General features: G+C 39.8%; 1 protein-coding gene across 2 annotated transcripts in view; it reads right to left on the bottom strand.

The window, feature by feature from the left end:
- Positions 1-242: 242 nt before the first annotated feature.
- TAF7L (TATA-box binding protein associated factor 7 like) overlaps positions 243-15,074 on the bottom strand; it is a 43,305-nt gene continuing 28,473 nt past the window's right edge. For both annotated transcript variants that reach the window (XM_075835582.1, XM_075835581.1), the window contains exons 10-13: positions 12,110-12,286; positions 11,034-11,146; positions 10,864-10,923; positions 243-695 (exon numbers count right to left, since the gene is read on the bottom strand). In XM_075835582.1, coding sequence (XP_075691697.1) covers positions 651-695; positions 10,864-10,923; positions 11,034-11,146; positions 12,110-12,286 — 395 coding nt within the window. In that variant the 3' untranslated portion in view covers positions 243-650. The remainder of the gene's footprint in view (positions 696-10,863; positions 10,924-11,033; positions 11,147-12,109; positions 12,287-15,074) is intronic.

Below are 15,074 nucleotides of genomic sequence, written 5' to 3' on the forward strand. Positions count from 1 at the left end.
ATTTTCAACCAAAAACATCAATGTTTCTCCATTCATTAAAAATGTGTAAATGACATTTAAAATTTTCATCGTGGAACTCTGCATTTTAAATGTAATTCTGCATTTTAGATGTAATTTAAACACGCTTGCTGCGTGGTCAAACACCTTTTTAGGTATACAGTCTCTATTCAGTGATGTTTCAAATGTGGTATGTGGGGGGTGGGGAAGATCGTATTTGCACCTTAGAAAGCACATATGCAATGTCTCATATATTCTTTATTGATTTACAAACATATCCATTTCCAAACTTGAAATTCATCAAAGTGCTAGACTCTACACCATTAGAGTGTATTCGCATGATAAAAACTGCATGTGTTTTACCGCGAATGACTGCGGTTTTGTAATGGCGTTTTCAGGCATATGGTTACTACAGTGATTCACCGGTTATAACTGCACTGCCAAAAACCGCGGTATTTGTGGTAAACCACACACGGTTTATATCATGCGCTTTTTGCAACAATTAAGAAGCACAAGGATGGTTGTGTGATCCATTATGATGAAGAGATTCATTATTTAAAACAGGTCAGCCATTATTTCTAACCTATCTCCCAGAAGGTCATTGGGCAGTGAGGGAAATAACGGAGCGGTGGTGTGTGGTATTATCACATTCCTCATTTCTCTATCAGGGCTTCAAGCTGCTCCTGCAAAGAGGTCACCTAAGAAGAAAAGATATAAAGTATTATTGTATAGTATATATGCATCTGCCCTTTAACCCCTTCAGGACCCAGCCTGTTTTGGCCTTCAGGACACAGCCGATTTTTTCAAATCTTACATGTGTTACTTTATGTGGTAATTACTTCGGAATGCTTTTACCTATCCAAGCGATTGAGATTGTTTTCTCGTGACATGTTGTAGTTTATGGTAATGAAAAATTTGGTATTTATTTGAGAAAAACACCAACATTTTGAGAAAATTAGCAAAAATGTGCATTTTTCTAAATTTAAACGTATCTGCTTGTAAAACCGATAGCAAATACCACACAAATAATTACTAATTAACATTTCCCATATGTCTACTTTATATTCGCATAGTTTTTTTTAATGTACTTTTATAGGACGTTACAAGGCTTAGAACTTTAGCAGCAATTTCTAATATTTTAAAGAAAATTTCAAAAGGCCATTTTTTCAAGGACCAGTTCAGCTCTGAGGTGGCTTTGCGGGCCTTATATATTAGAAAAACCCCATAAATCACCCCATTTTGAAAACTGCACCCCTCAAGGCATTCGAATCAGCATTCAGTGTGTTTTAATCTTTTAGGCGTTTCACAGGAATTAAAGCAAAGTAGAGGTGAAATGTAAAAATGTTAATTTTTTTTTTGCCGAAATTCGTTTTGAATAAATTTTTTTTTTGTAACACAGAAGGTTTTACCAGAGAAATGCAACTCAATATTTTAGTGCCCAGATTCTGCAGTTTTTAGAAATATCCCACATGTGGCCCTAGAGCGCTAATGGAATGAAACACCGGGCTCAGAAGCAAAGGAGCACCTAGTGGATTTTGGGCCTCTTTTTTTTTTAAGAATATATTTTAGGCACCTCGTCAGGTTTGAAGGGGCCTTGTGGTGCCCAAACAGTGGAAACACCCCAAAATTTACCCCATTTTGGAAACTACACCTCTCAAGGAATTTATCTAGGGGTAAAGTTAGCATTTTGACCACACAGCTTTTTCGCTAAATATATTGCAATTAGTCTGAAAAAACATAGAAATTGTTAATATTTACAAGGAATAGCGAAGAAAATGCACCCCAACATTTGTAAAGCAATGTCTCCCGATAACGGCAATACCCCATATGTGGTAATAAACTGCTGACTTGATCCACAGCAGGGCTCAGAAGGGAAGGGGCGCCATTTGGATTTTGGAGCACGGATTTTGCTGGATTGGTTTTCATGTTGCGTTTGCAACGCCCAAAAGGGACCAAAACAGTGGAAACACTCCAAAAGTTACCCCATTTTGAAAACTACACCTCTCAAGGAATTTATCTAGGGGTTTAGTTAGTATTTTCACCACACAGGTTTTTTGCAGAATTTACTGAAATTAGGCCGTGAAAATGAAAATCTACTTTTTTTCAGAAAAAACTGAATTTAATTTTTACAAGGATTAAAGGAGAAAAAAGAACCACAACATTTGTAAAGCATTTTCTCCTGATTACGGCAATACCCCATATGTGGTAAACTTCTGATTGGACCCACAGCAGGGCTCAGAAGGGAAGGAGCGCCATTTGGATTTTGGAGCACATGTTTGCTGGATTGGTTTTCGGTGCCGTGCCACATTTGCAACAGCCTGGAAGGACCAAAACAGTGGAAACCCCCCAAAAGTGACCCCATTTTGGAAACACACCTCAAGGAATTTTGCTAGGGTTATAGTTAGCATTTAGACCCCACAGGTTTTTTGCAGAATTTATTAGAATTATGCCGCGAAAATGAATATCACAATTTTTCCCACTAAAAGGTTGAATTTTCTCATTTTCACAAGGGATAAAGGAGAAAAAAAAAAATAAATTTTTGTAAAGCAATTTCTCCCGAGTACGGAAATAGCCCACATGTGGTCATACGTTTTTTTTTATTAGAAATTAATTAACCCTTTCAGGACCGATCCATTTTTTACTTTCTTATTTTCGTATTTCACTCTCCGCCTTCCAAGAGACATAACTTTTTTCTTTTTCCGTCAGTAGAGTGTTGTGAGGGCTTATTTTTTGCGGGAGGAGTTGTAGTTTCTATTGACACCATTTAAAATGCCATAAAATGTACTGGGAAACTGAAAAATAATTCTTTGCGGGCTGAAATGTGAAAAAAAATCTGATTCCATTTTTTGGGTTTTTTGTTTTTACAGCTTTCGCCGTGCAGGAAAGACAAAAACGTTACTTTATTCTGCGGCTCAATACAATTATGGTGATACCAAATTTCTTTTTTAAATATTATACTACTTTTACAAAGAAAAATCTAATTGTTAAAATAAAAATTGTTTTGTTTCACCACATTCTGAGAGCCGGAAAATTATTTTTTGGTTGATTGAGCGGTGGGAGGTCTTATTTTTTGCGGGTCGAGCTGTAGTTTTTATTGGTACCATTTTTGGTACATAAAAAGTGATCAAAAATTTGTATTACATTTTTTTTTGGAGCGCTAAGGTGACAAAAAAAAACAGCGATTTTGGCGGTTCAAATTTTTTACGTTTTTTACGGTGTTCACCGTGCGAGTTAAATAATGGTATATTGTATTAGTTCGGCCTTTTACGGACGTAGCGATACCAATTTTGTTTATTTTTTTACATTACTTTAGAAGAGAAATAGGAAAATGTTTTTTTTTTTTAGCTTTGAATTTTGTTTGTTTTTCTAACTACTGATAACTTTAATTCTTCTACACATTTTATTAGTCCCCTTAGGGTACTTGAACCAGCAATCATTGGATCGCTGGTACAATATACTGCAATACTAATGTATTGCAGTATATTGTTATAGGCTTCTGTAACAGCACGATCGCTGTTCCTGTCCGTTAGTCCAGGGTGTCAGCTGTAATACACAGCTGACACCCGCAGCGTATGGAGCGGGCTCAGCATGTGAGCCCGCTCCATACATCAACCCCCGCACCATGATTTGCAATTAAGTCATAGTGTGCAAAGAGGTTAATGCACAGCGGATGGTTCAAAGTGAATATTGCAATTTTCCACTGGTATGCCATTTCAGTGCATAATATGTTGGCCCCAGTTTGTGCAACTGAAGACAAATACCTCATAAACCGTTAAGCGGGTTCTCCCGGGTATGGTGATGCCATATATGTGGGCACAAACTGCTGTTTGGGCTCGCCGCAGGGGTCAGAACGGAGGGAGCGCCATTTTGTTTTTGGAGCGCAGATTTTGCTTAGTGGTAGTTTTGTTTGGGGTTTTGCTGGTATTTCAGTTTATAATGTGGGGGCATATGTGAGCTGGGCAGAGTACATCAGGGCATAATAATGCGGTAAATAAATAATAATTCATAGATGTGTGGCCAGTGTCGCACTGATAAATGGCGCCCGATCTTATCCGCTTTTTGAACACTCTGCAACGCCATATTCTGAGAGACAGAACTTCTTTATTTTTTAACCACCGGAGCTGCGTGAGGCCTTATTTGTTGCGAGACAATCTGTAGTTTTCATTGGTACCATTTTGGGGTACATGCGATTTTTTTATCACTTTTTATTCAATTATTTGCAAGCCGGGTGACCAAAAACAAGCAATTCTGACAATGTTTTTTAGTTTATTTTTTTGCGGCGTTCACCGTGCGCTATAAATGACAATTTGACTTTCTGTGGGTCGGTACGATTATGGCGATACCATATGTATATAGGTTTCTTTATGTTTTGCAGCGTTTGCGCAATAAAATCACTTTTTTACAATATAATTTATTTTCTGTATCACCATATTCTGAGAGCCGTAACTTTTTTATTTTTTAGTCAAAAAAGCTGTGGCAGGGCTTGTTTTTTGCGGGACGGGTTGAAGTTTTTATCGGTACTATTTTCGGGTACATGCGACTTTATGGTCACTTTTTATTCTATATTTTGTGAGGGGTGGTGACCAAAAAAAAAATAGCGATTCTGGTGTCGTTTTTTATTGATTTTTTTGGGGTGTTCATCATGCTGGAAAAATAAAAGTTTTATAGTTGGGGTTGTTGTTACGAACGTGGTGATACCAAATATGTGTACTTTTTTTAACGTGTTCATTTTCTTCCTATAATGAAAGTCTTATAGGAAAAAAAAAGCATTTTTTGTCTATATAACCACTTCATTTTTACCTTTTTTTTAATAAAAAAAAAAACAAAAAACATTTTTATTATTATTTTTTTTTTACTTGTCCCACTAGGGGACATTTAGACTTGCAGCTTTGATCGCTGCTAGAGTACATTACACTACCTACGTAGTGTAATGTATTCTAAGGTCTGATTTACACGAGCGTGTGCGTTTTGCGCACGCAAAAAACGCTGCGTGTTGCGCACGCAAAAGGCACTTGACAGCTCCGTGTGTCATCCGTGTATGATGCGCGGCTGCGTGATTTTCGCGCAGCCGCCATCATAGAGATGAGGCTAGTCAACGCCCGTCACTGTCCAAGGTGCTGAAAGAGCTAACTGATCGGCAGTAACTTTTTCAGCACCCTCGACAGTGAGTTCCGATCACAATATACACCAACCTGTGAATCAAAAAAAGACGTTCATACTTACCATGAACTTCCTGCTTCCTCCAGTCCGGTCTCCCGGCCGTTGCCTTGGTGACGCGTCCCTCTCTTGTCATCCGGCCCCACCTTCCAGGATGACGCGGCAGTCCATGAGACCGCTGCAGCCTGTGATTGGCTGCAGCCTGTGCTTGGCCTGTGATTGGCTGCAGCTGTAACTTGGACTGAATTGTCATCCCGGGAGGTCGGACTGGAGGAAGAAGCCGGGAGTTATCGGTAAGTCAGAACCTCTTGTTTTTTTTACACGTATATGTATATTGTGATCGGAAGTCACTGTCCATGGTGCTGAACCAGTTTAACTCTTTCAGCACCGTGGACAGTGACTGTCTCCTGACGTCGCGTACCCGAACATTTTTTGCCGGGTTCAGTCAAAACGAGTTCGGCCGAACCCGGTGAAGTTCGGTGCGCTCATCTCTAATTTGACACTCCGTTTGGATGTTTGTAAACAGAAAAGCACGTGGTGCTTTTCTGTTTACATTCATCCTTTTGACAGCTCTTGCGCGAATCACGCAGTTCGCACGGAAGTGCTTCCGTGCGGCATGCGTGGTTTTCACGCACCCATTGACTTCAATGGGTGCGTGATGCGCGAAAAACGCACGATTATAGAACATGTCGTGAGTTTTACGCAACGCACTCGCGCTGCGCAAAATTCACGCATCGTCTACACTGCCCCATAGACTAATATAGGTGCGTACGACACGCGTGAAAAGCGCGTCGCACGCGCGTATATTACGCTCGTGTAAATGAGGCCTAACTCTCATTGTGACAGTCAATGTACATGGCAACCCGGAGGCCATTGGCTGATCTCCGATTGCCACGACAAGCATCGGCAGTCCCCACAATCACTTAGTGGGGGCTGCCAATGTGCTTCAAACCGATTTGCGGGTGAATTACGGCCGCAAAAAAACGTTTGTGTGCATGGGGCCTTAGTACTGGACTAGCCCTATCCTAACAGAAAAAGGGGGAAGCAATTCAACATTTCAGAATTTCCATCAAGAACCCAAAAAAACAACAACTTATGGCCGTCAGAAAATGGATACACTAAAATATGATTTTTTTTTATTTTTTTATTAGAAAAGAGTATTTTTATTGTGGGAAAGTAGTAATACAGAAAAAAAACTATATAAAATTTGGTGTCGCTGTAAATGTATCGACCCGCAGAATAAAGTTAACATGTTGTTTATACTGCACAGTGAACACTGTAAAAAAACAAAAAACAAAACAGTGCTAGAATTGCTGGTTTTTGTTTTTCGTTTACCTTATCTCCCAAAAAACGGAACACTGATTAAAAAAAATATATCACATGTACCCCAAAATGGAACCAATAAAAATTAGAGGTGGTTCCACAAAAAACAAGCCCTCACACAGCTCTGTCAACGGAAAAATAACACTCAAAACGCAATGATGCAAAATGATGCTAAATGACGGCCCAGACTAATTTTTTAGGTCCAGTAGTTTTTCACTAAATACCCCACATCGTTATTTGCTGGACCCCAGAGGTGGACCCCATAGATGGTGGAGATGAGGGAGCTTTAGGGCCTTGTGCTGCTTATAGGGCTAGTGAAGAAGTCAAAGATTAGGCAAAACTGGAGCGCTAATATTTTAGATAATACCCAATAAACCCGGCCTGTGCATAAAGGATTGGTTCACAGCGTACCACACCAATCCATGGATTATTAATATCACCTCATTATTACATCATCCTATTATGTATGACCTGTTGCACTCCGCACAGATTACATATACCCTGATGTGCTCCGCCCAGATTACATATACCCTGATGTGCTCCGCCCAGATTACATATACCCTGATGTGCTCCGCCCAGATTACATATACCCTGATGTGCTCCGCCCAGATTACATATACCCTGATGTGCTCCGCCCAGATTACATATACCCTGATGTGCTCCGCCCAGATTACATATACCCTGATGTACTCCACACAGCTTACATATACCCTGATGTACTCCGCCCAGCTTACATATACCCTGATGTACTCCGCCCAGCTTACATATACCCTGATGCACTCCGCCCAGCTTACATATACCCTGATGCACTCCACCCAGTTTACATATACCCTGATGTACTTTGCCCAGCTTACATATACCCTGATGTACTCCGCCCAGCTTACATATACCCTGATGTACTCCGCCCAGCTTACATATACCCTGATGTACTCCGCCCAGCTTACATATACCCTGATGTACTCCGCCCAGCTTACATATACCCTGATGTACTCCGCCCAGCTTACATATACCCTGATGTACTCCGCCCAGCTTACATATACCCCCACATTATAAGCTGAAATACCAGTAAAACACCAAGCAAAATCTTCGCTTCAAAAGCCAAACGGCGATCCTTCTGAGCCTGACAGTGTGTCCAAACGGCAATTTATGACCACATATGGGGTTTCACTGTATTCTGGAGAACCCGCTTAATAATTTATGGGGTGTGCGTCTCCAGTGGTACAAACTGGGCACAACACATTGGGCACTGAAATGGCATATCTGTGGAAAATGACAATATTCAATCTGCAACATCTATTGTGTACGAATTTTTGCAAAACACTTGTGGGGGTCAAAATGCTCATTACACTTCTAGATGAATTCCTTGAGGGATCTAGTTTCCAAAATAGGGTATTTCCAATCGGGTGTTTCCACTGTACTGGTACTATAGCTCAATGCAACGATGTAAAAAAAACCTGAATCTTTTAAAATCTCCACTCCAATAACCAAATTACACTCCTTCCCTTTAGAGCTTTGCTGTGTCCAAATAGCAGTTTATGACCACATGTGGGGTATTGCCTTAGTGGGGAGAAAATGAGTTACAAAACGTTGAGGTGCTTATAGTCCTTGCGAAAACGCAAAATTTTGGGCTCGAACGAAATCAATCCAGGAAAATCTGCGCTCAAAATGGTGCTCCTTCCCTTCTGAGTCCTGCCGTGTATCCAAACAGCAGTTTATGACCACATATGGGGTATTTACATACTCTGAAGAAGTTGCATTACAAATGTTAGAGTACTTTTTCTCCTTTCTTTGATGAGAAAATGAAACATTTTGAGCTAAAACGACATGATAGTGGCAAAAAATATAAATTTTTAATTTTCACTGGCCATGTCTTTTTTTTATCATTTTTATACACATCCTTTTTGCTATTTTAGAATTTTTATTCTTAAAGTTTTTTACGTTTCAGCAATTTTTTTTGGTAATAACAGTTTTACGCTAAAATAGACCTCTTATTTGTGATAGTCATTGTCTACCGTAAATTTTAATATATTACATGACTATATTAGGGTAATTGGGTCAGCACTAGCGTTACAACAATGATTGGCGGGGCAGAACGTTTTTTTTTGGGGTGGGTATTTTATGTGTATTTGTGGTGATTTTTTTTTTGCACTTTATTTTTTTATTACTATGGTACTATGGTCTGTCCCTCAAAGGTCAGAAAAGACCTTTGGGGAAATGTATATTTTTTCTTGCTTTTTCACCATGCTTTTGCACTGTAACTGGAGCTGCACAGCAGCCCCAGTTACAGGGGAAATCAGCCCTCATATAGTGACGATCGTCACGAATAGGACTGCGCTGGGTCTAGTTAGACCCAGCAGCAGTCTGTCAGTAACGGCACCCGGCGATCATGTGACCAGTCACGTGAACACTGGGAGGAATAGAGACAGAATAGAGATAGTAAGGGGTTAAACAGGTGACATCGATCAGTCTTTAGACAGCCCGACATCCGCTTTAGCCGGCACAGGACACACGTGCCGGGCTAATGCCACAGCGCCGTGAAAAGACGGCACTCTAGAATAAGTACCGTTAACGGCTGCTGTGAAAAGGTGTATTGGTGGTCGTTAAGGGGTGACTATTTACATCATTATTTTTTACTTATAATGTATTAGCAAAGTCCTGCATGCAAATACATTATACTATCTCACTTTGACACAGGCTACTGTTAGGGCACACTATGTGCTGCCCTAACAGCAAGCAAACTGAGCAGACTGCCCTGGGGTCCTTTCTATGTCCCCAGGGATGACTGCTGAGGGATTCCCTGGTCTTTGATCATATTACCGGGTCCCCGGTGATGCGATAAAAGAGAGGAGTTCCTTTTGATCATGCCGCGGCCACGGACCGCGGCGATCAAAGTGTTAAACAGCTCATCAGCCTCATCTACAGCGACGCCAAAAAACGTCGCTGTAGACGAAGCACGTGTCACGCAAAGCAGCCGACACCTGTTTTATTGGGATTGTGTCCACCATGCATTATTATTTAACGTAAAGCTAAGAAACTAAACTTTCTCCTCTACGAGCAACCGGATAAAGCAGCAAGGAGGAATAAAAGAGGACTGGCGCATAGCAAATGTCGAGCCAATATACAGACAGTGAGCCGAAAAATTATACCTATAAATTTAACCTCTATTGTGGGTAAAATGTTTTAAGGTTTTTTGATATCCTGGATTACCTCGATGATCTTCATGAGTTTATGAGGGGTCAGTGCTGCCAAACTAATCTGATCAGCTTCTATGAGGGGGTAAGTTCTAGACTGGACCAAAGTGAGTCATTGAATGTCATATATCTTCGTTTTTCCAAAGCATTTGATACTGTGCCACATAAAAGGTTGGTACATAAAATGAGAATGCTGGGACGGGGGGAAAATTGTGTATTAGCATGTAAGTAACTGGATCAGTCTTAATAACCACCCTCTGTTTTCTAATGGTACATACTCACATTGGGTCACCGTCACTAGTGGGGTGCTACAGGGCTCCGTATTAGGCCCTATTCTGTTTAATATATTTATTAATGACCTTGTGGGGGATTACACAGTAAAATTTTATTTTTTTGCATATGATACGAAATTGTGTGAATTTATTAACACAAAGGAGACAGTAACTTCTGCAGATCCATTTGTAACAGAATAAAGGCTTGAGCAGAGAAGTGGCAAATGAGGTTTAACATTGATAAATGTAAGGTTATGAACTTGAGAAGGGAAAATATATGTCACTATTACATACTAAATGAGAAAATACTGGGTAAAACGGACACAGAAAAAAAAACAACTTTTAGTCGACTGTAAACTTAACTGTAGCAACAAGTGTCAGGCAGCTGCTGCCAAGGCAAATAAGATCATTGGGTGCAACAAAAGGGGAATAGATGAACAGGACAAGAACAGGATTCTACCACTTTATAAATCTCTAGTTTGTACAGTTTAGGGCACCAGTGCACACAAAATACCTAGTAGAGCTTGAGCGGGTTCAAAGGCTTGGAACTAAAGTAATAAATGGAATGGGTGGAATTCCGAGTGAGACCAGTGAGGGAAAAAGCCTTATGAATGGAGAGAGGCATTTTTCTCTAATAAGTTATATTACAAAGTTACTTAGATTCGCTTTTACTATTGATTTATTCCCCAAAAATTTTTAAAGGTGCGTGATCATTTAAGTCTGTTAAATTTGACATGTTCTCCTAAAAGCATAATGTATGGAAAGCATGTTAAGGAATTATATTTGCATTTTGGTATTAGGTAGGAATATGCATAATGTAAAAGCATTTATTAGTCTCCTACAGCTATACTAGAAAATAGAATATAAGCAACCATGTCTAATGTAGAAAGAGGAGACCGGCAACACTGTGTAGAATATCTCACCTGTTGTTTCTCACGGTCTTCCTGCTGCCTGAATTCATCCAGCACTGCTTGTAAACGTGTCTGGGGGATGACAGATGAAAAAAGAAATAAAATAAAAAAATGGTATAAGAATTATTCTCTCACATCGCTTACAAATATATCCCATAGACACAATATTACGATCTGCTCACCTTAAGAGCCACATTCTCCACCTTCATGATGAGCTCTTCCTGACGTTTCCTTCTTTCCTGGGTCTCCCGCAGTTTCTTCTGTAAATTTTCAACCTGTTTCTGCAATTCTAGCACTAAAAGTCAAAACACATTATCTCTCTCTCTCGATCACATACATAATTTTTTTTTATTTCTTTATTTCAGAAACAAAATTTTCCCTATAACTAACCGGAACCATATCGGTATTTACAGCGTACCTAGCCTTTAGTCTGGTCTAAAAGGTACAACATGCTTTCTGATACATTTCATAATATATCTATATCTGGACTGGAATGATATTTTTCTGTGTCAAGGCAATGTAATTGAATCATAAAATGCCCCACTAGGGGAATTTCGTAAGAAATTCATCTCCTGCTGGGAATAGACTGTGGGTCTGATTGGATATTCAAAACCTTAATCTTCCTGCAACCCCAAGCACATGAATACCCAATGCAAATCTTATTGAATCTTCACATGTCAATGAGCATTAAGGGCCTCTTACACCTGCCGATATTCGGCCGATGCAGCAAGCACCGATCAACGAGACACCGTTGATCGACGCTCGTTTGCTCCTGTCACACAGAGCTATGGATGGGTCTGATCGCTGATCCCCATACATCAGGTCGGCAGCGCTTCTCCTTGTTTACACAGGGAGAAGTGCTGCCAACAAAGATAATATTTTACTTTTTTTTTTTTAAACGACGCGATCAGCAGATAATCGAGCTCGTTCATCTGCTGATCGCTGCCCTGTTTACACCGGGCAATTATCGGCAACGAGCGTTCTATGAATGCTTGTCTGCCCGATAATCGCCCAGTGTAAAAGGGCCGTTAGTTATCTATGAGTTGTTGAGGTGAGCAGTTGTCTGTATTTCCACAAGTCATCACTACACCAATAATAAAGCCTGCGTGCTTGTACCCCGTTTCTGCATAGCCACATTTTTTCTGTACAACACAAAACATAGCCAAAGTTAATGAAAGGTAGGCGGCCATCGCTCATTAGACAAAGTCACAAACCCCACAGTTAAAATACAAATCAGAATTCAATAGTTAACATTTACCTATCTGGTTGGTACCCCCATCCTGGCCATTTTGACGCCCTCTCTGCTCATCTTCAATTTCCATAATGTTCAAGTCTCCTTGCCGTTCTCCCTCCTCTTCCTCTCCATCACTGCTGCTACTAATGTCATTAAAGATCTCCCGCAGTTCATCCCTTTCCACGGATGTCGTTTTGAAAACAATACACGGAAATATAAAATATAAAGTAAAAGAAGCCACGACAATAGATAACACAATTTAGAACACAAATATATGAACACTAACTGATTAAAACGATAAAACAGTGAGAATGTGTATATTCTGCTTTAGCCTTGTAGCTGTAAAAATGTAAAATACAAACAAATATGAAGTAACATCGGGGTAATGAAATATAAGAATAATGGGGGGGAAAAATGGTCGTTTTGTGTCCTGAAAAACTGGGTCATTTTAATTTAGGAAATAACCTACATTCTTCATATAAAGGCCGGGTTCACAGTTTTTTTAGGACAGAAAATTTGCCTCAAAATTTCCGTTTGGAATTTTGAGGCAGATTTTGCTCTACCTGCACGCAGGTTTTCGCGGCATTTTTCGCCCGCGGCCATTGAGCGCTGCGGGCAAAAAACGCTGCAGAATACGCTTTCTCTGCCTCCCATTGATGTAAACAGGAGGTCAGAGATGTAAAACGCACAAAGATACGGCATATCGCTTCCTTTTTCCGCTCGCGGGAAAAAACCGCCTCCGCCTCCCACTGAAATCAATAGGAGGCATTTTCGGTAGTTTTTTGGAGTGGTTGCCACGTCAAAAAACTCTGTGTGAACTTACCCTTATTCTCTTCTGTTTACAATTGCCTACACCTTGCGCTTATATACAATCGTATACCACAGGGTGTTTTGTGCCTCTCATATATTAATCCAGCAGTTAATGTTACATAGCGGTCGGCTGCAGGGTCAGATTCCACCACCAGAGGATTCTACGGTGAGACCAGGATCTGACACAGTAATGGACCTCAATGTCCAGAAGACAACCCCATTCTGTGCCAATCACTTACCACTAGAGTCCATTTCTTATGGGTGAATTTTCAAAAATATTAGTCCTGTGTGTGGATAACAAAGATTAACCCCTTAATGACCAGGCCTGAAAAGGCCTTAATTACCAGAAACAAGTAATTCGTTTTTACCTCTGCCTTTTAGCAGCCATAACTTAATTTTTTCATTGACGTAGCTATAAGAGGCCGTGTTCTATGCAGGAGAAATGTTAATTTATTTCTGCATGGGTTTAGGGGTATATAGTGAGCATTTTAATCTCACAGGTTTTTTGCTGAATTTAGTGGAATTAGGCAGTGAAAGTGAAAATCTACTTTTTTCTCTGAAATGTTTCATTTTTACAAGGAATAAAGAAAAAACACCCCAACACCCCGATTACGGCAATACCCCATATGTGGTAATAAACTGCCGTTTGGACCAAGAACAGAAAGAGTGTCATTTGGATTTTGGAGCGCTAATTTTGCTGGAACGGTTTTCGGTGCCATGTCGCGTTTGCAATGCAGTGTTGGGACCAAAACCGTGGGAACCCCCAAAAGTGACCCCATTTTGGAAACTACACCCCTCAAGGAATTTTTCTAGGGGTATGGTTAGCATTTTGACCCCACAGGTTTTTTGCCGAAATTAGTGGAATTAGGCAGTGAAAATGAATATCAAAATTTTTCCCACTAAAATTTTACATATTTTAATTTTCACAAAGGATAAAAGAGGAAAAAGCCACCCAACATTTGTAAAGCAATTTCTCCTAAGTACGGTAATACCCCACATGTGGTCATAAATGGTTTTTCATTAGAAATGAAGTTACCCTTTTAGGACTGATCCATTTTTTGCTTTTTTGTTTTTTCCTCCCCGGTTTCCAAGTGGCATAACTTTTATTTTTCCGTCTATAGAGCGGTGTGAGGGCTTATTTTCAGCGGGAGGAGCTGTAGTTTCTGTTGACACCATTTAACCCCTTAGTGACAAGCCCATTTTAGGCCCTAATGACCAAGCTATTTTATTCGTTTTTCTATAGTCGCATTCAAAGAGCTATAACGTTTTTATTTTTTCGTCTACATAGCTGTATGAGGACTTGTTTTTTGCGGGATTAGTTGTACTTTTTAATAGCACCATTTTTGGGTACATATAATTTTTATATTAACCTTTTTGGGGGGGGATTATAAAAAAAAACTGAAATTCCGCCATTGTTCTATGCGTTTTTAAATTGACGCCGTTCACTATGCGACGTAAATAACATGTTACCTTTATTGTATGGGTCGGTACGATTACGACGATACCACATATGTAGAGTTTTTTTTATGTTTTACGACTTTTGCACAATAAAAACACTTATTAAATTATTTGCTTTTGCATCGTCGCTTTCCAAGAGCCGTAATTTTTTTATTTTTCCATCAATGTAGTGATTTTTTGGGCTTGTTTTCTGCGGGACAAGACGTAGTTTTGAATGGTACTGTTTTGGGGTACATGGGACTTATTGATTCATTTTTATTATGACTTTTTTGGGGGGCAATGGAAAAAAATTGCAATTTCGCCATGGTTTTTTGCGTTTTTTTTTTACGGTGTTCACTTTGCGGTTTAAATTACATATTAACTTTATTAATTGAGTCATTACGGTCGCGGCGATACCACATATGTGTACTTTTTTTTTTTTTACACTTTTACTAAATAAAACCACTTTTTATGGAAAAAAATGGATTTATTTTTTTACTGTACTTTTTATTAATAATCTTTATTTCACTTTGATGACTTATTTTATTAGTCCCACTAGGGGACTTTACTGTGCGATGTTCCGATCGCTGCTATAATGCTCTGGTATACTTCGTATACCAGAGCATTATTGCCTGTCAGTGTAAATCTGACAGGCAATCTGTTAGGACGTGCCTCCGGCGCGTCCTAACAGGAATATGTCCAGGGCAGACCTGGGGGCTTTTATCAAGCCCCCGGCTGCCAT

Source organism: Rhinoderma darwinii, chromosome 8 (assembly GCF_050947455.1).
Source record: "Rhinoderma darwinii isolate aRhiDar2 chromosome 8, aRhiDar2.hap1, whole genome shotgun sequence".
NCBI classification, from domain to species: domain Eukaryota; kingdom Metazoa; phylum Chordata; class Amphibia; order Anura; family Rhinodermatidae; genus Rhinoderma; species Rhinoderma darwinii.